This window comes from Nyctereutes procyonoides, unplaced genomic scaffold, assembly GCF_905146905.1.
Source record: "Nyctereutes procyonoides isolate TBG_1078 unplaced genomic scaffold, NYPRO_anot_genome, whole genome shotgun sequence".
Classification (NCBI taxonomy): domain Eukaryota; kingdom Metazoa; phylum Chordata; class Mammalia; order Carnivora; family Canidae; genus Nyctereutes; species Nyctereutes procyonoides.
In genome coordinates this window covers 22,541,090-22,567,341 of record NW_026575131.1, presented here as the reverse complement: position 1 = coordinate 22,567,341, position 26,252 = coordinate 22,541,090, and the positions used below count along the sequence as shown (strand labels likewise).

General features: G+C 40.7%; 1 protein-coding gene across 4 annotated transcripts in view; it reads right to left on the bottom strand.

Annotated features, from left to right (window-relative positions):
- FRMD4B (FERM domain containing 4B) overlaps positions 1-26,252 on the bottom strand; it is a 323,770-nt gene that overhangs the window by 35,421 nt on the left and 262,097 nt on the right. For 3 of the 4 annotated variants that reach the window (XM_055343545.1, XM_055343543.1, XM_055343544.1), the window contains 3 exons: positions 4,696-4,779; positions 3,033-3,098; positions 501-558 (listed from right to left, as the gene is read on the bottom strand). In XM_055343545.1, the coding sequence (XP_055199520.1) occupies positions 501-558; positions 3,033-3,098; positions 4,696-4,779 (208 nt within the window). Of the gene's footprint in view, positions 1-500; positions 559-3,032; positions 3,099-4,695; positions 4,780-15,261; positions 15,522-26,252 lie in introns of those variants that run through there. The other variant, XM_055343546.1, reaches the window with a different exon arrangement.

Here is a 26,252-nt window from a genome sequence, read left to right as displayed (position 1 = left end):
ATACTACACAAATATGGAACATACCAATTGAAAGTTGGTATTGTAAATCCTGCAAAAATTTGAGAATTTTAGGAAGCTCTTAAAATGACAGTGGCAAGTGTATGATTCTCATATAAAGGCACTATCAAGTGAGTACTTCGTAGCATTAGACAGGTGAACAATTGGGGAAGAGAAATAGCAGCAAAAACAAGTAAAAGGAACAGATGCACCAAAAGAGAGTAATTTGTGTATGTTAGGATTAATAGCTGTTTTGGGAAAACATCTGAATGTAACAAGTATTTTTCAAAAATAACAAACTTGCTAATTTGCTACAAATAACAAGATATAATCAGGCCTTTATTTTTTTTTAAGAAAATCAATCATATTTTAAATGCTGAAAATTATAGAGACAATTTGCATACATATAATATTAATTTATGTAATTTCAGAAGTTGCTGCCACTTACTAACTCATAAACTAAGATGGGCATTATGAAAGTTTTGTTATGTAAAAGTATTTACCTTTACAGCATAATAATGGACTCCATACGTGGGTAGAGCTTCTACTATTTTCATATACCTATGAAAAATGAATATATATTACAATCTCTTAATAAATTAGAGGACCGTTTTGGGAAAAGTGAGGTATAGAAACATAATTTGTGGGGTACCTGGGTAGTTCAGTTAAGTGTCTGATTCTTGATTTCAGCTTAGGTCATGATCTCAGGATCCTGAGATCCAGCCTGTATAGGGCTCTGTGCTCAGCAAGCAGTCTCTGCCTAAGATTCTCTCTCCCTCTCCCTTTGCCCTTCCACCCCACTCATGCACTCTTTCTCTCAAATAAATAAATAAATCTTAAAAAAAAAAAAAGAAAAAGAAGAGAAATGCAATTTGTATCTACTTTTCTCATTACTACATGGCTAATGTCTTTGACTAGAGTAGAAATAGAATACGCCATTCTAGGGAGCAATATATTTTATCTTACCCAAATGTTAGGAAGTTGCTAACAAAACTTCAATTTCAGAAAGCTAAAAGAAACATCTTTTTTTACACATTAAGATTTCTATGGCTTAAAAACATACTGTACTGTATCATCAACCCAAATTATAAGTATTTTTTTTAAACTAAACACTTAATGATACAAAGCAATGAGAATCAACTTTGGGTCATGCTCATAATAAGTAAAAAATCAAGCAATTGTGGAGCGGCTGGCTGGCTCAGTCAGTAGAGCATATAGTTTTTAATCTTGAGTTGTGAGCTGGAACTCCATGTTGGGTGTAGAAATTACATATATACATATGTACATAAATAGTTAAAAAAAATAAAGTGATTCCATTTACTGATTGTGGTAAATTCTTCGAAACGTATACTTAACTCTTAAGTCTAAATTCTAAGAAACAGTTACCAAAAAAGGATGAATTTTATTTATGTCAATCTCATTTTAAAATATATGCCCCTCAAAATAAAAATTAAGACAATGATTTCTCCATCTACTCCATTTACTAATTCTAAGTCAACAAGTATTTATTGAGTATTTCTAAGGTTTTATGGTATGAAATAGTGTATAACTTCCCCTCTGCTCACAAAGAATTGAGATTCCTCTTTAGCATGAGTGAACTTTTTAATGACATTTTGAATATCAGTTGCTCTGGGTTTTGTGATCAATAATTTGATGCTTTTTAAAAAAAGCAAATGACCTATATGTAGATGAATATAAGAGGTTAGGTAAATGCTTAACCTCTTAATATAAGAGGTTAGGTAATGCTCCAACAGCAAGCAGCAAGTACTCTGCACCACCAAGGTTCTAACAAAGTGAGTTGGATTCCCTAGTCTAGAGTCAACCACCAAGTTAGTCTCTTATTTGGAACCACAACAGTAATAATCAAGGGAAGTAAAAGGCCTCTGCATCTAAACAAGGATACCTCATAACATGCTCATTAGCCTTACCTAACATCCTCAGGGATGTTACCCCTCACACCCTCCCAAAAAACAGTCAGTTAAAATGTCAAGGATTTAACTTCAGAATTGCCCATTTTTTATTTCTGCCTTAAAGACCACAGAAGGTGTGTTGTGATAAAAAGGAGATTAGTGCAAGATGTAGAGGTGTGAGGGAAATTTATACACTAACCAGGGGAAAGGCCATGTCTAAGTCCTTATTTCAGTTCTCATATGCTTTGAGCTATACTCAGCAGGTATTTAAGAAGAACATTTTTGGCCATAAGAGCCATTCTACAATTACTAAAGCAATGATGCTATATTAATTTTTATAATTTTAAAATTACAAAATTATAAATGTAGTTCTTATAATTTTAAAAATTTGATGTAGCTTGTGAACTACTGTTAATAAATAGATGGTGGGGGGCCTGGGTGGCTCAGTTGGTTAAGCCTGTGACTCTTGGTTTCAGCTCAGGACATGATTTCAGGGCCCTGGGATTGAGTCCCACATCAGGGCTCCTCGCTAATTTTAATAAATCTTAAAAAAATATAAATAAATGGATGGTAACTCTGTAAGTCTAAAATGCAGAAATATATCGCTCTGGTCTGTTCTTGGCAGCAAGAAGACACAGATTATTCAACACCAACACTGTATGCTCCGCTCAAAGTAGAGGCACAAACCAGGCAACCAAAGATGACCTCCAGATAGGTTTTGTTTGGCTTGCATTGTAACAACATTTTCTTAAAATTACTTTAATGTTTAAAATTGGATTTTAAAAATCAGAATTTCCAGCTTTTCTTAGAAAATATCAGATCTTACAGCTTTAGGCTTGATTTCTGAAGCGGAATCACCTTGCCTCTACCCAGGGCAATAGATCTCCAGTTTACCTCAGTCCCCATCATTCCCTATTGCCCTACACCTGGCCTAGATTTCTCAGTTTTGCAACCTGCCTGGCACTGGCAGGTATCTGAATTGATGACATAAACTATGGAATGACCCAAGGCATTTTATAATTCATAACAAGTCAATTCTAACCAAAGGAGAGATGATATATACACAAACCACACAACAGAAGACATTAAAATTCTATGTAAGCAAAAGAAAAGACAGATACTTACTGAACCACAGCTTGACCTCGAGTCAGACCTTTGATTTTCAAATAATGCTCAATTACCCTGTCCTCACTGTAAAACAAGGAAATGAGAAATATGGCAGTGTGCAATTAAATGAGGTACAGACTCAATTTCAAGATGCTCAGGTGGCTTGTTGAGAAACTTGAGAAAAAAGGCCTTTACCAACTTGTTTGAAAGACAGAAGCTTGGCTGACTTTCTTTTCTGTAGGACATGGATTCCTGAACCTCAGACATTTGACTCCCTCATCAAGATTTGCTATTTGTATTTTATATGATATATGACATATTTTGATATTTTTGAAAGATTCTATTGGAAATGGAGAAATAATATCAGTTTGTCAAATATAAAACAAGTATTTTTTTTTCTGTAACTGAATGAGATATAATAGGTACAAAATAGTGTTATCAAATGCTAATTAGTGAGACTTGCTAGAGAAATTAAAAGGCTTAAAAAAAGAGATCAGCAAGTGTTCGGTATTAAAGACATTTTCCTTAAACTATCCACAAAGATTTAGAAAGGATTAAAACTGTTCTCAGTCTGGTGTATAATCCAAAATGCTGCTCTTTTGTCACTCGCTACCTGGGGACACACTGCTTTCAGAGCAAACCCTTCATTACTGGCCCAGCATAAAACTTGTTAACTGGAGGGGCACCTGGCTGGCTCAGTTGGTAGAACATGCGATGCTTGATTTTGGGGTTGTGAGTTCGAGCTCCAAGTTTGGGGTAGAGATTCCTCAGTAAAAAGTTAAAAGAACTTGTTGACTAGAAAGGCAACTCACTCAGCGACTGTACCCTACTTTCAGACGGCTGTTGTATCTCAAGTATAACCTAGAAGGGTAAATGTTTTTATCTCTACACAACCAGTAATCAGTGGTAAATGGTCTTTGTTTGTTTTTTCTTAAGAAACTATCACTTAACAATAATTTGTTTAGAAGATTCCAGACTCAGGAAGAAATGCAGTCTCAGGACTCACTTTCACTCTTCCTGCACATTTCATCTTTCCTATAAAACTATTCATGTTGGATATTTACTTTGTAATCTGTTTTTCAGTGGAAAGGAAAACTATCTTCAGGATTCAGAGCCATAAATCAAGGAAACTATGTAGCTAAGTCAAAGGGAGAAAAATACTTTTCTAGGAAAAATACTGTATGGAAAATGGGTACTATGGATTCATTAAAATATAAACAAATAGAACGACTTAAAATATACAACAATTTTTGGCTATGGAAGAAACCTATGATCAGTGAGGTCATTTCTGGCCATTAACAAAACCTCTATCCAAGGAAGTCTGTATTTTATAACATGTATACTGCACTCCACTAGATTAAAGCCACATTACACAGTGGCAGTACCTGTATTGAGCATTATGTTCACTTAAAAGCACACTCTACAGACCTTTTACATATGTGAATGAGAAGGCACGCAGCCACTCTTCACAAATGACTACAGTCTTAGTACGATGATCTCCAGTAAGCTTTGGCAAGACCCTTTCGTGGAAAGGACCAAGGTCTACTTACAGTCACTCTGACGCATGTGATGGGCAATTTGATATTTTCTTCGCTTATATTTCTTTTAATTTCTTGAAAAGCATGCACTTCTCAATGGAGGCTAGGATAACAGAGTTATCTGTTGTCTTGCTTTGGCTTACCAGTAAGCAAGGGATGGATGCTCCTGGAGCGTTTTGGTTGGAAAGGCTGGTAGAGTCTTTAAATCTTTTCTGGCATTTTCATCACTGAAAAGAAGAGTAATACAGTAATGTCAGCCACCATTACCTAAAATATCATGCAAGCTAATCACCAGAGGAAATCTGATAAATAACTACAGTACACTGGGCTCTATCAAAATGTTGTCAGGACACACATATGGCTATGGATTCAATTAGAGATAGCTGCCAACTGAACCCCTCGAAGTCATTTGATATTTTGAAGTTTTTAGAAATATTTTAAAAATTAAAATAACAGTATTCAGTTACCATAATCCCATTTTCCTTACCCTCCTGCTATACTTGCAGCCATTTTCATCGGATATTTCCTATGTGTATATATATTCTATTACATAATTATGGATACTCCATTTTCACACAGCATTCTTCAAATTTTGTTATAAACCTTCTCTATGCTCCTTTAGCATCCTCATAATGACCTTTAGCAGCTATATAATATTGTTGGAATATTGGTTATCATAAAACCACTTGTAGTATCACCAATTTTTCATAATAGATATCAATTCAATAAAAAAGTTTATAAAGGGGTGCCTGGGTGGCTCAGTTGGTTAAGCCTCTGCCTTCAGCTCAGGTCATGATCCCAGGGTCCTAAGATTAAGCCCCATGTGAGGCTCCCTGCTCAGCCAAGAGTCTGCTTCTTTCTCTCCCTCCACCTCTCCCTGCTGCTTGTGTGCATGCACATTCTCTCTCTTAAAAAAATAAGATCTTTTAAAAAAAAAAGATTTTATTTATTTATTCATGAGAGACACAGAGAGGCAGAAACATAGGGAGAGGGAGAAGCAGGCTCCCCACAGGGAGCCTGATGCGGGCGGGACTTGATCCCCGATCCCAGAATCACGCCCTGAGCCCAAGGCAGATGCTTAGCTGCTGAGCCACCCAGGCGTCCCAAAAATAAAATATTTTTTAAAAAGTGTATATACATAGACCTTTCTATTACTTCTTTCTTATTTCCTTACTACCCTCTGAAATAAAACAGATCAATTTGGCTATTTGCAAAAATCACTTGAATAGAAGATGTTTGAAAATGTGTTTCTAATGAAGCCCAAGTTATTGCTCAAATAGCATTAAGTAAACTAAAAATGTACCTTGTGTAAGGTTGGCTATTATCACATTATAAAATGGTAAAATCCTAGTTATCAAAAGAGAAGGGTATGGGGGCTCCTGGCTGGCTCAGTCAGTAGAATATATGACTCTTGATCTTGGGGTTGTGAATTTGATCCCCACATTGGGTGTATAGAGGTTACTTAAGGAAAATTTTAAAAAGAAAAGAGGGGGGTGTAACAGAACTTAACAGAAGGAAGAACAGGTAATATGACCCAGTCGCAGCTTCCTACATAGTATGAGAGAAAATAGTCTCAAAAACTGCCCCTAGTATTTAAGGAGGTAGTCTATGAGAAAACAGACATGACTTTCTGGTCTATTAGAGCCTAGGATAAGTATATAAAGAGCTACTCAAAATCCTGACCAAACTGGTGTCCATCAAACTTTCCACTGCTTCATATCTTTACATGACCTATCCTTTGTTGAGTGTCAGGCACCATGCAACATACTTTATTTATTTTTATTTTTATTTTTTTTAAAAAGCAGGACTTTCCCAGCTTCTTTTTTTTTTATTATTATTATTATTTATTTATGATAGTCACACAGAGAGAGAGAGAGGCAGAGACACAGGCAGAGGGAGAAGCAGGCTCCATGCACCGGGAGCCCGATGTCGGATTCGATCCTGGGTCTCCGGGATCGCGCCCTGGGCCAAAGGCAGGCGCCAAACCACTGCGCCACCCAGGGATCCCAACATACTTTATTTTTTAAAGATTTATTTATTTATTTATTTGGGAGAGAGAGAGAGAGCGTGGGGCAGAGGGAGGGACAGAGAGAAAGGGAAAGAGAGAATCTCAAGCAGACTCCATGCTGAGCATGAAGCCTGACTTGAGGCTCCATCTCATGACCCTGAGATCATGACCTGAGCTGAAATCAAGAGTTGGACACTTAACCAACTGAGCCACTCAGGAGCCCCCATGCAACACACTTTTTAGGTATTATTTACCTGAAATAAGTCTCATCACAACTCTTTCCATGTGGTAGGTACTATTATTACATATGCTTTATAGGCAAGAGAGGTTTCCAGAGGCTAAGACACTTGCTCAATGTCTCTCAGCCACTATGTAATGAAGCTAGAAGGCAAACCCAGTCTGCTTGGCCTAAAGGATAAGACCATAACCTGATTCCCAACAGACTCTCAGAGCAATGTCCCAAAGAGCCAACATACACATTCTCATCTTTGGCAAGGCAGAGCTCCCTTTCATCCTTACCTGCTAGTTACAAATGAAAACACTGAACCAATTAGTTTCAAGAGCCATCATTTATGCATTTTCACATTAGCTTTCCTGGGGTTTACCCCAGTGTTCACATTGAAAGAGATGAACCCTCCAAGTGCAGAACCAAGCACTCAATCTAAGGTGAATATCCTCCCAAAACATTCATTCAGCACTCACAGATCAATTGTTACAGATTAATCTGGGAAACCAAGCATGGCCTGTAGACAGGTTTTATCTGACCCACATTTTATTGCGTGTATTAGAAGCTGCTCACTCCTGTCACCAGATCAGGCTTGGTGTAAGTGGTTCTCCTTTAACATTTACAGCAGTTTATTTAGTATTTGGTTTTACCATCATGTTTCCTGACCATGCTACAGGGCAACCAAGTGAACCCACTGAGCAAACTGTACATATACTTATGGTCTTTCAGTAAGAACAGAGAGAGTTGAGTGTCACCTAGCTTAGAGACACTATGATTTGTACCTGTCAACATTACATTTCAGAATGAAGGTTGTGGCCCTTTCTAAAGGGGAAAGACCCAGCTTTACAAATTACTACAGGAAATAAAAAGTCACTTGGCTCATGTTCTTACATAAGGATAAATCTCTCTATTCATTTGAAATCTAAGCAGTATGGCTTAACCACATTGACAATCTTGGAAAACAGGTTTGGGCTTCCTGAAAACCAAAATACACCACAATCCAATTTATTCATAGTAAAGGTCATCTGTCAACTCCCAGTAATGATATTTATTTTTCTTAAATAATTTCTTTCATGCTCTGTCCTTCAAATCTCATTTCCTTTTCAAAGATGTTGGCTTGTGAGTTTTTTTATGAAGGGCAAATACATGTACATATTCTAAAATGAGAGGCTAAGGACAACACTTTTTGTTATTAATCATCACCACCAATTACATATGGATTGTCATCTTCTGGGTCCATGTGAACTATAGGCTATGTTCCAAGAACTCAGCCCAGCACTCAGTTACCTCTTTGGACTGTAGTTAATTTTGTGGTGTTCTTTTAGCAAGTATGTATTAGTATATACTGCACACCTAGTATGTAGAAGCAAAAAAGAGAGGAGGGGAGGGAGAGAAGTAAGAGAGGGATTTTATCCACCACTCTATTCAATAAGCTTGTGGCTGAGAATAAATGGGAAGTTATTATGGCCCTTTAAGAAGGTTTTAGGTCCTGTGACCTCAAAGCACCAGCATCTCACAACACTGAAATTTTTCTAGCTTTTAAGCATTCGATACATGTTTGCTAAACCCCAGCAACTTACATGTAGTGCCTCACTAAAGAAACAGCTATGTGTTTCAGCAGAAGAAAAAATACTCCCTGTGCGGAATTTATTGAAAAATAAACCATGGTCTTTAATATGTCATCTTTTCAAGGAATTTCTTTTCTTCTTTTCTTTTCTTTTCTTTTCTTTTCTTTTCTTTTCTTTTTTGGATTTATTAATTTATCTTAGCAAAGTGGGGAGGGGCAGAGGCAGAGGGAGAAAGTATTTCAGGCAGATTCCCTGTGAGCTCAGAGCCTGACATGGGGCTCAATCCCAGGACCCTGAGATCATGATCTGAGCTGAAATCAACAGCTGGCCACCCACCCACTGAGCCACCCAGGCACCCTTCAAGGAACTGTCAAGAGTAATTTTAACTATACAATGTTCCCCCCTTATCCAGGGAGATATGTTCCCAGACCCCTAGTGGATATCTGAAACCATAGATAGTACCAAATCCTATATACTATGTTTTTTTCCTATATAAAAATACCCATGATAAAATTTAATTTGTAAATTAGGCATAATAAGAGACTAAAAGCAATAATAATAAAATAGAATAAAAATGCACTGTAATAAAGGTTATGTAAAATTTTAAAATATTGCCTCCACCAAGAAACAAACAAAACAAAAATAAAAACTGAAACACTATGCAAGCCATATAAAACATACCGGAGACCATCACTGTTGTTTTGCAATTTGTGATATAAGCTATTAGTATAGAATGGATAGGGAGATGCCTTCTGAGCTCCTCAATTTGGTTTCCAGTTTTTAAAAAATGTATTAATAGAGCAAATTATCACTAGAGCAAAAATAAAAGAGATACATAAGTGATTCTGACAAACGTAGAATCTGGACCATCCCAAGTGATTATACTCTCAGGAAAGAACAAAGCCTTATTTCTTTGTATTAGTAAAGGTTCCTGTTGTCCTTTCACATTTAGTCATTTGTGCTATTGCAAAAATGTCTTTTCGTTGTGAATAGAACATCACTTTCCGGTAAAAACCCATTTAATAGTCCATTTCTAACAAGCCACCACAGATATTGAGATAATTGAGCTGTGGACATTAGCTATAAACATTAAAAGAGAGAGTCCCAGAAGGACCCGAAGATGGCTGAGACAGGCAACCTAGCAGAAAAATGGGTTAAACTTTTCAATAAACAGTGCACAGAATTAGAAATCTGATGACTGACAGAATCAAGTGTTCAGCTTCACAAGGACTCAGGGAAACACAAATTAAACCCTCAAGGAACCACCACTACGTATCAGACTGCCAAATTTAAAACTCTGACAATACCTAGTCTACTTGAGGATGTAGGGCAGCAGATACTCCCATCCATTGCTAGGGGGAATGTTAATTGGTATGATCATTTTGGAAATTTGCATACCCTATACACAGAAATCCTTTCTTAGGTATGTCCCTAGAGACATTTACACAAAAGAATAAGTTTTATAGCAGCATTATTCACAAGAAACAAATAAGACAGGGTTGGAATGGGGGGCGGGTGCAATTAAATGGTTTGATGTGTACTAAGGAGGGCATTTTTTTAAAAGATTATTTATTTGAGACAGACAGAGAGAGAGAGAGAGAGAGAGAGAGAGGGAAACAGGCAGAGGGAGAAGCAGGCTCCATGCAGGGAGCCTGACGTGGGACTCAATCCCGCGTCTCCAGGATCACGCCCCGGGCAGAAGGCAGCGCTAAACCGCTAGGCCACCGGGGCTGCCCTAAGGAGGGCACTTGTGATGAGCATTGGGTATTATATGTAAGTGATGAATCACTAAATTTTCCTCCTAAAACCAATATTACGTTATATGTTAACCAACTAGAATTTAAATAAAAATTTGAAACAAATAAAGCCCAAGACAAATAAAGGATACAACCCAAATATCTCATAACAATAGGAATGATAGAATTGCAGTGTATTCAAACAATGGAATATCTGTGTGAAAGAAATACACTATAGCTTCACACAATATGAGGAAATTCGCAAATAGTAAGCAAAGAAGACCCAAAATAATGTATACCTCACAATCTTATGTTCTAAAATAAGCAAAATAGGGGCACCAGGGTGGCTCAGTAGGTTTAGTGTCTGCCTTTGGCTTGGCTCATGATCTCTGGGTCCTGGGATTAAGCCCCACACTGGGCTCCCTGCTCAGTGAGGAGTCTGCTTCCCCTATGCCCCTCCTCCCCGTTTGGGGTGCTCTCTCTCTCAAATAAATATAAAATCTTAAAAAATAAAATAAGCAGAATGAAACTAGAGATTCATATTTAGGTGATAAAAATATAAAGCAAAACAAGAAAATATAGTACCATAGAGTCAGAGTACCTTTCGGGGAAAGAGGATTTTATTGAAGGGGGGAAGGGCACAGTCCACAGTAGGGGTGGGGTGGGGTCCTGCCTGGCGACATTCCTCCATGGGTGTAGGTATGTAGCTGTGCATTCTCTGATTTGTTCTTTAAGCCAAACATATATGTTTTATGCATTCTTCTGTGTGATATACTCCCCATCAGAAATGAAATCAAATGTGGCTAGTGGGTGGAAGTAAGGTGTGTAGAGAGAGGAAGGTTGCTCATTGCGCTTTAGAGGGGAAGAGCTGCATCTCTAAAGCAAGAGGTTATAACTTACTAACCAAAAAGTGAACGCACCGCACCACGGTGTTACAAACACTGGTGCATTATTCTAAGGCTAATCCTGATCATTTTCAGAGTTTAGGACCAAGGATTTCACGTCTGAGTGGATTGACAGTAGATGAGTGCTTCTTTGTTCACCCTCTGAAGAACTTAGCCCGGGAATTTGCCGGGGAGCCTGAGGCCACGTGGATCCCCTGAGCTTGCAGAGGCAGCCAGGTCTGGCTTCAGCACAGATGGGCCCGTCCCGGCTAGCAGGCAGGCAGGCAGGCAGGCAGACAGACAAGCAGACAGCGCAGGGCAGGAGGCTGGGTGTATATGAATCAGGAGCAACCTCAGAATCCAGAGGGAGGGCCCGAAAGCAGCTGGAGGTGAGCAGTCCTGGATGGAGACGTCTCTGCCTTTCCCCAGCACTAAATGCACTCACCCTGATGCATTTAGTGCTGACCCTAATGGCAATGGAAGTGTTATTTTAAAGATGCACTTGACCAGAATTGCCAAGAGGGGCAGATTTCTCCAGCTTCTGGCCAGAGTGAATACCCATAAATCTACAAGACTTGCTACATCTTGGTAACTAAATCAGGAACTAACTTTTCTTCATCTCTCAGCAGGAAATCATCTGTCACATTGAAGAACATGCTTGTGCTTCACCTGATGATCTGGGGAGAACCCCTCCATTAGGTATTCCGGATTCCTATTCTGACAGCTTTTTAAAAGGAAGCAACCCATGACCCACCATTTTGTCCCTGCAAATACTTTCCAGGCGATGATTCCCTCTGGCATTCTCAGGCCCCCTTTCTTGGGCTGTTGTTTTTCTTCACTGACCTCAGAAGCCCTGGAGGAATGTGCCAACCTCACTCATTTTTGAGAAAGCCACATGGTTAGCAAAACGGAGGCCACCCTTTGTGTGTGCGGGAGCACTTGTGTGGAAACAGCCACCCCCAGCAAATGTGTGCACCTGTTTGTGGCTAATTGGGAACATGCTCACAGTGACAACCAGCCACCTGCCATTCTGAGGCTGGAGCACAGGCAATTAGCAAACTGTGGGTGCCAGTGCTTCCCAGAGCAGACCAATCACTGAGGTCCCTTGATGATGGTAGCTGCGTATGCCTGGTGTGGGGGCATCCCTAGGTTTCTAGGACACTGAAAAAAAAGCCCAACCCTCAAACCTCCCTTTTCTTTTCGAGGCTAAAGCTCTTTCTTACCTGAAATCCAAAGCAAAAGTGCCTAAAAGGCACATGTTAAAAGTAATGACCCAATAGAAATGTTTGTGGAAACCTTATTACACGAAGAAATAAACTAAGCTATTTAAAAAGTAACTTAGGACTGCTGGGTTCTTTTTACCCATATATAACTCAGAACGCATTTTCTTTCATTTTTTTTTCTTTAAGATTTTATTTATTTAATCATGAGAGACACAGAAAGAGAGACAGAGAGGCAGAGGCACAGTCAGAGGGAGAAGCAGGTTCCATGCAAGGAGCCTGACATGGGACTCGATTCCGGGTCTCCAGGATCATGCTCTGGACTGAAGGCGGCGCTAAACCGCTGAGCCACCGGGGCTGCCCAAAACCCATTTTCATAAAAATGTATACACAGGGAAGCCTGGCTGGTTTAGTTGGCAGAGCATGTGACTCTTGATCTTGAGGTCTTGAGCCCCATATTGGGCATAGAAATTACTTTAAAATAATAAATACATACATACATACATACATACTTATTGAGTAGGTACAGTATATTGCTTAAAATATATATGTAAATGTAAAAATGCTATAGTTAATGCCTGTTTGAACACTCAAGATAAAGTCTACCATAGCCCAAATATAATCAGAAATTAAATAAAGGGGAGAAAAAAGAAATTAAATAAAAGGGTATGAAAAGGGACATCCGGGGACTTGGGCAAGTTGTCAGTGCTGGGAGCTCTATCTAATGCTGTGCTCCATGCAAACTAAAGATTTGCAGTTATTAGGAATTGTGCTAATTAGAAACATTTGCCAGTCTCCTGGCATGGCCCTGTAGAGACCCTGGTGATAAGCCACTTCCTTATCTAAGTTTGCTAGAAAAATCCACTCCACTGAAGGACTGGGACATGGTAATGATCATACTAGTTTACAGAAAGTATATTTAATGTCTGTTAAATGGTGTAGGTGCCAACTCACCTACTAAAACATTCCTGTTGGATCCAGTATTTAAGGATGACAGCTTGCTTCACCATGTCATTATTAAAAGGATCTTGCTTACTGTATACAAAGATGAATTTCCTTGACCAATCTACTGATGGCTTAACACTCCATGATTACCAGTTTACTCAGAGTGTTTTTTTCACTGGCTGGACTGCCTTCAAATCACCCTGTTTCAATTTTTAAAAAATCACATTTCTCTCAGTTATCTGGAAACTTGGCTTTCCATGATGAGTCTAGTTTATTAGCTCCTCGACTTAATAACCAGAGAGTTGTAACCATAAATTTCTTTCTACTAATTCCTAGATGAGGAGATAGGAAAGGTGACAAGCGTAAAATTATCACATCACAGTCCCCTGCCCAGCAGAATCAGAATTATCTCAGAACTTGTTAGAAATGCAAATTCGTGGGGCCTACCCCCGACCTACTGAATCAGAAAAGGGCTCAAAGGGGGACCCAGGAATCTGTCTCACAAACGACTTTGAGAAGCACTGCAACATAATAATAGAATACACACATCATGCAAAACCAGGAGATTTCCAAAAAAGAGGCAGTAATCAACCATTTAAAATTGAAAAGAGGGATCCCTGGGTGGCGCAGCGGTTTGGCGCCTGCCTTTGGCCCAGGGCGCGATCCTGGAGACCCGGGATCGAGTCCCACGTCGGGCTCCCGGTGCATGGAGCCTGCTTCTCCCTCTGCCTGTGTCTCTGCCTCTCTCTCTCTCTCTCTCTGTGACTATCATAAATAAATAAAATTTAAAAAAAAAAAAAAAAAAAAAAAAAAAAATTGAAAAGAAGGTCCAGGAGGCTGAGGACAGTCTAGGAGGTTAGTTTCAGGAAACTCTAGGGGGCTGACCCAACACTGATGCGAAGTGAACCTGTCATTCCGCCCCCCAAAAGGAATGCTTCCAGTAACAGCTCACATTCACTGTGAGCATTATTAGGTGGCAGAGCTTGGGAGAAAGCCTCCCTCTATAGGTGTACTATGCTATTATCACCAGCTCCCCCATTTCACAGATGGGAAAACTGAAATTTAAGAGAGATTAATTTAAACTCACACAGTAAGAAAGTAGCAGATGTGACTCCAAACCTGTGCTTTACCCACTTTGCCTAACTCCTCCAGATTCCGACAAGCGGGGGGGAAGGGGAGAAAGAAGAGAAAGAGGAGACTCCGTTTAATTTGGGGCTTCAGAAGTTATAAACATGGTGGCCATGGACTGGTTCTTTTTTTTTTTTTTTTTTTATGATAGTCACAGAGAGAGAGAGAGAGAGAGGCAGAGACACAGGCAGAGGGAGAAGCAGGCTCCATGCACCGGGAGCCCGACGTGGGACTTGATCCCGGGTCTCCAGGATCGCGCCCTGGGCCAAAGGCAGGCGCTAAACTGCTGCGCCACCCAGGGATCCCCCATGGACTGGTTCTATGACAGTAGTAGTTGCTTGGGTGAGCTTTTTAAAACTAGATTAATCTGGATTTGCCAAAAACTGAATTAAACCGCATCCGAGATCTGAACACAGATAACAAAACTGAGTATTTGCCACCACTCGGTGTTTCTTGAGCCAAACCAAAGCAACTATAGTCCATGCTTGTCCCCTAATAGAAAAGATCGAATTTTGTTACAAAGTATATTTTTTTAAGAGCTAAAAAATCAGACCTCTTTTACAGCATTTTAAACCAGGGCATCCAAACTCACCTGAACCTCACTTCAGGTGAGAAGCCCAACATCTCAACAAGGCCCCCTCAGTCCCACAAAATATTCCTGATACCCCTTTTTTTTAATACTGACTTAATATTTCTTAGGAAGCTCCCCGCTCCTGCCGGGTTATCTGTGTTGCAGGAGCCCCAGTCCTGGAAGGAGATGGAGGGAGTAGGACACGTGCTGTCACTTTCATTGTCAATTGTATGCAAAGGCAGAAAGCTAGAGCTCCAGGTCACTCAATGTCTAACCCCCAGACGGAGGTGATTTCCTAGAAGCTAAGATGAAGTGCCCTCCTTGCCCCCCACCCCTCCAGCGGGTTAGGCGAGCGGAATTCCTCTGGTCCACACCCGGAGGTCCCTGGAAGGGACCACGGCCCACCGCGGCCTGGAGACTTACCAAAGGCTCCGCAGTGAGGTGGCGCTTGGTCTAGAACAGCAGCAGCTGGTTGGCTGGTTCCCCGGGCTCCGGGTCGGAGCCTCAGAAGGGGAAGAAGGGGAGGAGGAGCAGGAGGGAGCTGGAAGGCTGGAGTGGAAGTGGGGAGGAGCCGGCAAAGCCGGGCTGGCTGGGCTGGACCTCCAGGACTCCCCTCCCATGTCACATTCTTGGAGTTTCTTCCCCGCCCCATTCAAACATTTCTCCATCACACCTCCAGCCAGGTCACTGGAAGCATTACCTAAGCCATCTTCCTGGCCTCCCGCAGAAGCTCTGGAGCCCCCACTGCTTCCAGGAAAGGGGTGCCCCCCCCTTCATCTTCAGCTCCTTCATTTGGGTTCAGGTGTGAACATACATTTCCTGGCAGTCCCTGATCTCCAGCTCCCTCGGACCCCTCAGTTCCTTAGCAGAATAAAACAAACTGGCTTTAAAGGGGACTGTCCTGGGCGTATGCTGTGTGGCGGACAGGTGCTCGGCATTTTACCTCTAGGAACTCACTTAATCTACATAGCAAACCTACATGTAGGAACTATTTCCAATTTACAGATAAGGGAAGTGAGGTTTAGAAAAGACACCTCGCTGCGCCCTGTCCGCCAGAGTTTGTAGATGGGCAGCCAGGACTTGGATGTAAAGCTTCCACTTAGAAACAAATCAACAGACCAACCAACCAGCTAGTCAGCCCTGCTCCAATGTGCAGTAAGAAGGTTTGGGGGGATCCCTGGGTGGCGCAGCGGTTTGGTGCCTGCCTTTGGCCCAGGGCCCGATCCTGGAGACCCGGGATCTAATCCCACATCGGGCTCCTGGTGCATGGAGCCTGCTTCTTCCTCTGCCTGTGTCTCTGCCTCTCTCTCTCTCTCTGTGTGACTATCATAAATAAATACAAATTAAAAAAAAAAAGAAGAAGGTTTGGAATGAGAACTGAATTCAGTCCCAAGTTTCTGTCTTGGTAGGATTTTTGTGGCCCTAGATAAACTAACCTTTGTGAGCCTTGACTTCCTCATTATAAAACTAGGGAGAGTGACCTGTCTTATAGGGTTCTTAGGAAGACGGCAATAGCATACTGTGAAGGCACCTGCCTACATTGAATAAATGTGTTCTTTCTTTTCTGACAGCAGCATGTGAAACCAAAGAGCTTGCCAAACCCTTTATTGCCCCCACTCTCAGACCAGGCTGGGGATGGATGATTACCACCAAGAAGAATCCTCAGTGGGTCATCCAGGTTAGAGTAGACAGATTAAATACTCAGGACACACCTATACTAAAAAAAAAAAAAAAATCATTCAGTGTTGAATCACTATATAGTGCACCTGAAACTAATATAACACTGTGTGTTAAGCACAGGAATTAAAAAAAATTCATTATTTATCTGAAATTCAAATTTAAGTGGGTATCCTGTACTTTTATTTGCTAAATCTGCCAAGGGTTGGTAATAAATGACACAGGGAAAGAACTCTGGAAGCACTGGGCCAAGTCCAAAACTGTAAGCAGTTTTAGGATTGGTTCAACAGAACCCACTGTTACAGTGGGTTCAAGTTCAGCCTTGAATCTTGCTCCTCCAACATCATGACCAGTCCATGAAATCTGTCTTGCCCCCTCCTTATCTCAGCACTGTACCAAAGCTGCAAAGAATCTGCTTGTGTTCTTGGTGGGAAACACAGTGTTCTCTCAGCTTGGATTCTTTTGCCATTGTTTCTGTCCATGGCCTGACTTATAACAGAGGACAAATTACTCTGTCCATCTGCATGCTTGATAGTGATCAACTGTCCACCTATTTTTTAAGCCTAAAGAATTTCTAGTAATAATGAAAATGTGATGAGAGGTTTTTCTAAACATTAGCCAGCTTGCTGAAGATTCTGATCTTGTATACTTGGAATCGCCGACTCTATCAGAAGAAGGAAAATTTCTAAGAATGACAAACTGAGAAGCAAGTTGACATGAAATTCTGTAAAAATATTTTACAAATTCATAAGGACAGAAAGTAGAATGGTGGTTGCCCGGAGCTGGGGCAGGGGTGAGGGGGAGTGTTTAACAGGCACAGCATTTCAGTTTGGCAAAATGAAGAGTTCTGGAGATTGGTTGTGTAACAATAAGAATATATTTAACACTTCTAAATTACGTATCTAAAAATGGTTAAGGTGGTGAATTTTATGTATATTTTGCTCTAACTTAAAAAAAATGATCTTGAGTTAGAAAAAAAAAGGGCAAATAGAAGAAAAATTTTATAGATCGTGTTTTCCTATAGAAGAATGAAAAGTTAAATCTGTTCCTCTCCTGGGACATTGCCTACTAGATAAGTGAAAATTATTTATGGCCAACTTGAAGCCCCAAAGCTGTATCCCTTCTTCCTGCATGTGTGACTCAGTGTGTCCTTCCTGGTCACACAAAAATTGGATTAACCACATCAGCCATTTGAACACAAATGATAAAACTGAATATGTGCTATATTGTAACTTAGTGTTTCTTGAACCAAACCGAAAGGCACTGAAACACGAGGGATCCTGGAGGTCTTTTATTTTTGTTTGCTTGCATCAAATCTCTAAATTGTGAAATGCAAAGTGTTCTGAAATGCAAAATACTTAAAAGCCATGAAATGCAGAGGCCTGGATTCCTAGCCTGCTTCTGCCCTTAACTGGTGGATCCAGGCCTTCCCTTTCTGTAAAATAGAGTGGAGCCCCTTCACAGGGTTATTTAATTTTATTTATTTATTTTTCACAGGGTTATCTTAAAGTCCACACAAGACTATACCAGCATTTAAAAACAGATTAAAAACAAATGAAGTCCAAACAAGAGAATAGTCTGAGCATGAGTTCTGTGAACTGCTAAGAACTATCAAAAGAAATAAAAGTATTTGCTTCTATTCAAAGACAGGCAATACCTTTCTTTTCTAAAAGCTGGAGCAAATCAGCTTTTACAGTTCGAAATACTTATAACGTGCTAGGCACTCAACTGAGCATGTAAACAGAATCCACCCAAGAATCCTCTTCCACAAACAGGATTACCACCTCCACTTTACGGATGGAAAAACTGAGAAATAAAGAGGTGCAACTTGTAGAAGCCCACATAGCTGCTCAGGATGGAGCTGGGACAGGGACCCAGCATGACACCAGGGCCTGAGCTATGTAGAGGACATGACATTGTTGCCATAAACAAGCTATGCAGAGTCATCTGCCCTGTGGTCCAGGAGTACCCCATGGTCTAAGTGCATTTCATTATCAGCCCTGTGCAGCAGATCCCACTAAACATCCTCTAACTTCACTTTTGAGGAATTATCCAAAGAAAAGGCAGAGTGGATATTCAGAGAAGGAGGGTTCAGATCCATATTCCATATGTGGAAGATGTGGGACCTTGGTTGCCAGTCTCAGTCCCCACATCTGCAAAATAAGCATCTCAATTTGAGGACAAAATGATATAAAGAATGTAAGGGTGCCCAGCAGCTAGCAGAGAATGGTAAAAGCAGTGTGCATAATGGTGAAGTGAGAGCATGAGCTCTGCTGTCAGATGGCCTGGACTCAAATCCCAGCTCCACAGCTTACCAGCTATGTGACTTGGGCAAGTCACTCAATTTTTCTGGGCCTCAGTTTCCTCAGCTGTAAAATGGGGATAATAATCATACCTAGCTCTTGGAATTGATACAAGGACTAAGGTAGTGAAAATCTGGGAAGCTTTTAGAAATGAGTATTCCAGGCACCAGGCACTGCTCTAATCCCTTTACATGCATTATCTCTGTACATTTTCACAGAAGCCCTATGAGGTAGAGGTCATGTTACTCATGCAAAATGGAATCAGAAAGGGCTAAGACATTCCAGACATCCACCAAAAAGCTGGCTTGTAGAATTCCATGTGGTTTCACCCTCCTCAGTGGAGCACTTGTTCAGACACCAATGAGAGGACCTCTTCTTTTAACAATTCATTCAACACCCAGGTCTTCTCTGTGCCTTAAAATTTTCAACAGCCAGAACAATCAGCATAATTTGCAAGGCCCAGTGACAAATGAAAATGTGGGGCCCTTGGTCAAAAAATCATTAGCAATTTCAAAATGGTGACAGAAGAGCATCAACCAAGCATGGGGCCCTTCTGAGCACAGGGCCCCTTGTGATTGCACGGGTCACACACTCTTTCCCTGGTAGGTTTCCATTGTCTTAATTACTTCCTTTCTGCCTGCCCAGCCTTGGGCGCCTGTGCCCAAACTAAATGAGTCCACTGACAAAGGCCCACAGGCCTTGGGCACCAGCGGGTTCTGGCCAGGGCCCCCCACGTGCTGTGCGGAGTCATGAGCTCCCTGCTCTGGGTGGCAGGGAAAAGCCTAAGTCTTGGTTTGGGAAGTTTCCGTTGGGCAAAGCGGGTAATATTCCACAAGTCTTCCATTCATGTTAAACGAGGATGCAGTGCAGGACATGTGTAAGTCACTGTGTAAAGCTTTTTTAAAAATACAAAATAACCTCTAAAAAAATTCTGACAAAAGCACTTTTTTGATGTCAATAAACGAAAACACAGTGTCAGGCCAAGAAGGAAAACTGTAAACATGTCCCCACCCACCATCCTGAGACAATTGTAAGTCATGACAACCATAATAATAGCTTAATTTTTTTCTGCCCCTACCTGAAACAAGGCAGTGCACAAAACGCTGTAATGCCGTACTGCAGAGATGAAAGTTACTAAGAGAGATCCTAAATGTCCTCATCTCAAGAGCAAAGAAAGCTCATAACTACATATGGTGACGGGTGTTAACAAGACTCATTGTGGTGATCACTGCACGCTCCATAAAATTATCTGACCGTTATGGTGATTGCTGCAACTGAAACTAATGTTACATGTCAATCGTACCTCAAAAAAATGTTTTTTAAAAGAACTGCAATTATCCTTATACAGACAAGGAAACTGAGTTTTAGAGACATTCGCTAACTTAGTTAAGATTGTTCACCAGTAAGAAGTGGAATCTGGAACTAATCGGAGCTCTGCTGAACTTCAGAATCCACTCTCTTATGGTGTCTCACTTACGGTGGAAAAGTATGTGGCCATACAGAAAAAAAATAATAGAACTTCCAATAATATTTTTGGTTTTCATTTCTTTGAACGCATTACTCTCATTCCTTTCCACATGTTATTCTTTTGTAAATATTTTATTCTTTTTTTTAAAAGATATTTATTTATTTATTTATTTACTTACTTAGTTAAGAGAGAGCACATGCACGAATAGGGGGAGGGGCAGACGAAGAAAAAGAGGAAGAATCTCTCAAGCTGACTCTGTTGAGCGCAGAGCCCAGATCAGGGCTAGATCCCTGACCCTGATATTGTGAACTGAGTGGAAACCAAGAGCTGGACACTCAATAGACTGAGCTACTCAGGGGCCCTGTAAATATTTTATTCTGAACAGGATGCTGGTATGGTTGTACATGTATATAACTGATACAAATAAATAAATAAAACACATATATTGGGAATGAAAGTGCTGTATGAGCAAAAGAATTCAAAGGACACTGCACTCTGCCATAACTTACATACCAGTTTGCATGCATGTATCATGTGTTTGAATATACTGGTACATATGTTTTTTAAAAAAAATGGATAATATATCTATTTGTATTTTTTTCAACTTTGTATATTGTAAGCATCTTTCCATGACAATAAACATTCATCCACAACAATATTTTTAAAATGAATACTAGATTTTTTAAGCATTAATTTTGATAGGTAAGATTTGATGATTTAGAATAAGAATCTGAGGTCTGGGGCGTCCGGGTGGCTCAGCGGTTTAGTGCTGCCTTTGGCCCAGGGCCTGATCCTAGAGACCCGGGATCGAGTCGCACGTCGGGCTCCCTGCATGGAGCCTGCTTCTCCCTCTGCCTGTGTCTCTGCCTCTCTCTCTCTCTGTGTCTCTCATTAATAAATAAATAAAATCTTAAAAAAAAATACTTTAAAAAAAAAAAAAGAATCTGAGGTCCGTCTTACATTCCTAGGTCTTCACCCCACCCTATCCCAATGAATGGTGGGATATAATTAAGTACCTAGAAGCCAGGGATTCTTCTTAATAAATGCATCTCTTTTCCCAGAAAAATTGAAATCAGGGTCTCAAAGAGAGATCTGCATACCCATATTAATAGCAGCATTACTCTTAAGAACAAAAAAGAGGAAGTAACCAAAGTATCCATCCATGGATGAGCAGATAAACAAAATGTAGTCTATACATACAAAGGAATATTATTGTACCTTAAAATAAAAGAAAGTCTGACGCATGGTACAACACAGATGAACAATGAGGACATTATGCTAAGTAAAATCAGCCAGTCGCAAAAGGACAAATATCTCGTGATTTCACTTATATGAGATGTCCAAAATAGGCAACTTTACAGATAGGAAGCGGAATGGTGGTTGCCAGAGGCCGGGGGACTGGCAGAGATATGTTAGTGCTCAGTGGGTATGGAGCTTCAGTTTTGCAAGATGAAAAGCTTTGGAGGTGGAAGGTGGTGATGGTTGCACAACAGTGTGAACATGTTGAGTAGAACTAAACTACACATTTAATAATTGCTAAGATGGTAAGGGGGAAAACCCAACAAAACCCACATCTCACTATAATAGATAGGACTCAGTGGAAAGTGGAAACCAACTCCCAAGGACTATGACATCTCCACTCTGTACCAGGCACCCTGAAAGGGTTAAGGTTAAGGGTTACCTTATCTCATTTTATTCCTCAAAACAAACCTCTTAAAGAAAAGGGACCTTCGGTTTAGATGTCTTAAAACAAGCTGAAGGTCAAGCAACTGGCAGATTAGGAGGGCTTGTCTCAAACTCAAACCACCCTCTCTGAATTCAGAGTCCATGCCTTTCACCAGTGTCTCTGAAAAGGAGACTGGAAATGCAGTCTTGCCTCCATCATGGCTCCTATTTGGTTAAGTGCCTCCCACACTCTAGGTATTTAATCTACACAAAGGAACAAGGGTTGAACAATGAGAAAAAGGTAAGGCATCCAAGGGCACTGATGATCGAGAGCTCATTTCCTGCCTTCTCACTCTTCAACTATCTCCTCAAGTGACTAATATTAGACTCTGGGCCACAGTACTGATAACACCACTTACCAAGGTAGAGTCCACTGCCTGCTGTCCCTCACTGCCTTCTAGCAGGGACAGCAGGGATCCACACAGGCCTGCTTACACAGGTGTAAGTTAAAATGGCAAATCTGAGATAGGTGGGGTACACAGATTGCCAGTCTGGTCTTGCCTACCTGAATTGTCATGGATATGTCACTCCTTAGTTCATCAGCTATAAAACGAGGGTTCAAATGCATGATTCAGACTAGCTCTAACACTCGATGCTTAGAACAGATGAAAAAGTGCCCATTGTTATGGATGGATGATTTTTTTTCCAAACTCAGAGCTCTTCAGAAAAATCAAGTGCAGAACCTGATGAATGTTTACCCTGCCTAGGAGTTAATGGATTTAAAATCTAGGGGAGTAATGAATCTGGCAGGGATTATAAAGAACAGATTTCCCCAAACTGCTTATCTTTTAAAAAGGCATTTGTGGGCAGCCCCAGTGGCTCAGCGGTTTAGTGCCACCTGCGGCCCAGGATGTGATCCTGGAGACCTGGGATCGAGTCCCATATCAAGCTCCTTGCATGGAGCCTGCTTCTCCCTCTGCCTGTGTCTCTGCCTCTCTCTCTCTCTGTGTTTCTCATGAATAAATAAATAAATAAATCTTAGGGAAAAAAAAAAGGCATTTGAACACTGAGCTTTCAGCAAATAAACCCACACTTTACAAAGTGAAGTCCAGAGGACATTGTCAGGCAAGAAGCTCACACATCAGGAACAAACAAGTGTAGGAAATATTGTTTCCATGTCTTCTTCTAAGAGGTTCGCAAGGTACATGACAGATTGGAAACTTACTGAAAAGAACTTGAATTTTGTTTAACTCTTAACCCGGTATTTCCCCACACTTAATTGTCCACGGTTCCCTCTGTGTTGTTAACCTTGTTTTTTTATTCAACATTACTCTTGACATCGGGCCAAGTCATTGGGAAATGTTAAGCCATAATATGGTAATATCAATATAATGCCACACAAGTTTCTTAATCTCGCCTCTAGTGCGGAGATAATATTATACCAAGTTCATAAGGTGACAATGATGATCAATGAATTAAATGTTTGTAAAATACATAAAAACCGCCCTAATGCTTAGACGTTTTTACCAATCATTAAAAATAAAGTATTAATGCACTGAACGGATATACAAAAAAAAAAAACTTGTTTCTATCTTTAGGTCAAAGTTTAAAATAGAATCATGTCACAAGGAGAGAGAAAAGCCGCTTCTTAAGCTTTTCTTCACAAAGGCCTTTTGCTGATTCATTAAAGCCCTTGCTTGAAATGAGACAGAAACGTTCAGTTTCTGTCCAGTCTTCTTTACTCAGCTAGCAAGAAAGGTAATGATTCTTACAATTTGTGCTAGAATATGAAATAGGAGACTCCTGACAACAGTAAAGAGCTTGAGGCTTGGAGTCCTGATTCTGCCACTTTCTAGCTACGTGACTTTTTAAAAAAATGTATTTATTTGTTCATTTGTTTGAGAGAGAGCGAAAGAGCACTAAAGTGAGGTGAGCAGTAGAGGGAGAAGCAGACTCCCTGCTAAGCAGGGAGCCCAACGTGGGACTCAGTCCCGGGATCATGACCCACGCCAAAGGCAGACGCCCAACTGACTGAGCCACCCAGGTGCCCCTAGCTATGTGACTTAGACAGTAGGCCACTTGTTCACCCTGAAACTCAGTTTCCCTATCTGTAAGATGGGGATACTAATAGCGCCTATTCTCACAAGGTTGATGCGACAGTGATGCATTTCAGGAACAATAACACTACCATGGAATAGTTCCTGAGACCCAGAAACTGGGCTCCAGAGAGGTTAGTTAGCCAGAGTTATACAGCAAGCATCTGGGGCTGGATTTGAACCCAAGCAGTTACGCTTTAGAGCTCCTGTCTTCGCTACTGCCTCCCCATTGAGGTGAGTAAGGACTCCACGTAGCACCAAGCCCATGGGAGCTGCTATTTTTATTACTGTAACTGATTTTACAGGCTCTGGAAATGGAAGGACATTTCAGAGCTTTAAGTACTCTAGAGATGTAAGAATGAGGTGGGAAAGTCTTTAAAGTCTTTGATTCTCCCCTCCCCCCTACTCCCTTCATTAACTACTCCTAGGGCAGCCACACAAGGTCCTTTCCCATGGGAAATGACTGCATTTTGTAGCACAGCTGTAAGTTGTGAATTATTCCTTCCCATTTGAAGCTGGGTGACAATATGTGTTCATTCTGACCCAGCACAGAATTGTAAATTGTCACTCGCTTTTTCTTAGAAGCAGAAGTGCCCTAATCACATGGTTATTTGGTAACTTCCACCTTTCAGGATCTTAAGAAAAATGAAAAAAAAAAAAAAAAAAACAGCTTTGCTTTTACAAACTCATTTGCACTGGCTGGCTCGGTGATAAAGCCTTCCTTCCTCGCCGTGTCAGCTTTCAGGAATTCTCCGCGTTGTCTGTGTTGTGTAACCCAAGCAGCTTGTTATCTTTGCAGCTTAAAGGCTGACTTGGAAATTCAGACTGTCAACTATTTAAAGAGAATGAAAGTCCCCACTCTACTATTATAATTAACTTCCAGAGAGCAAGGTTTCCTACTGGTTATGATAATGTTCACTTAAAATACTCTTAAGGAAACATGGCAGGAAGCTAAATAAGAAGGGGAGGATTGTTGTTTTTAAAGGCATTCCAGGAAGAAGAGTTTGAGCAAAGCTGCAAAGGGAAAATGCTACAGGTACCTGGAGAAATGAAGCGAGGCCTGAACAGATATTAAGACGTATAAACAGTAAAGTATGGGAAATTAAAATACACAGTACAGATTAAGTAGTGCTGTGATGCCAGGTAGGGTGTTGGAAGGTGGGTATTTGGGCAATGAGAAACTGTAAAGAGATTCTTGCAGGTGAACAATACCGATCACATTTATGTCTTGGGAAGATAGATAACTAGGGTTCTGTGCAGGTGGCTGTGGGTGATGGCATCAGAAAAGATCTGGAAGCTCACTGGCTGTGTGACATTGTTTTGGACCTGATTTTTCATCTAGTAATTTGTTAAATGGCAGTGATAACGTTTGTGGTGGGGATTGAGTGGAATCACGCATGGACTTTGAAAATAATGTTGAAGGCATTCACACAAACTATACACACTCAGAGCTAGTTGGCTTGTGTGGAGGAGAATGAGGACTGAAAAAGCAAGCCTACTGATAAAGAGAAGGAAACAAGGAAGTTGACCCATGGATGGAGGAGACGGGTGGGAGGGAGAAGGGGAAATCCTCAGAGGTGATTCAAGAGAAAAAAAGGTGATGTCATGCAAGGGGAGACAGGGAAGAGGAGTTGCTCTGAGGGCTGGGATGCTGGTGGGTTCAGCTTTGGAAATGCTAAATTTGAGAAAAAGGGAGATATTCACAAGGAGTGGGTGGACCAGAACAGCCATAAGAAGTAGCTGTTGGGGTGCCTGGGTGACTTAGTTAAGCATCTGCCTTAGGCTCAGATAATGATCCCAGGGCCCTGGGATCAAGCCCCATGTCAGGCTCCTTGCTCAGTGGGGAGTCTGCTTCTCCCTCTCCTGTTCCCCCTGCTTGCGGGCTCTCTCTCTGTCAAATAAATAAATAAATAAATAAATAAATAAATAAATAAATAAATAAATAAAATCTTTAAAAAAAAGAATTACGTGTTAGTCACTGTTTTAATTGAGAGATCCACATTGCTCTGGTCTTGGAAGGTACTGGGGACATTTTTTTAAGGTTAAAATGTTTAAACCTCACTGAGTAAACTCAGTGAAATTCTAAAAGCCAAGAGCTGCGGCCACCAACATGTAAACCAACAGAAAAGCAGGATTTGTAATGGCCACTGTGGTAATTCTTGATAGAAAGCCAAGTTCCCTGGAAGGAGATGCCCTAGCCTATGT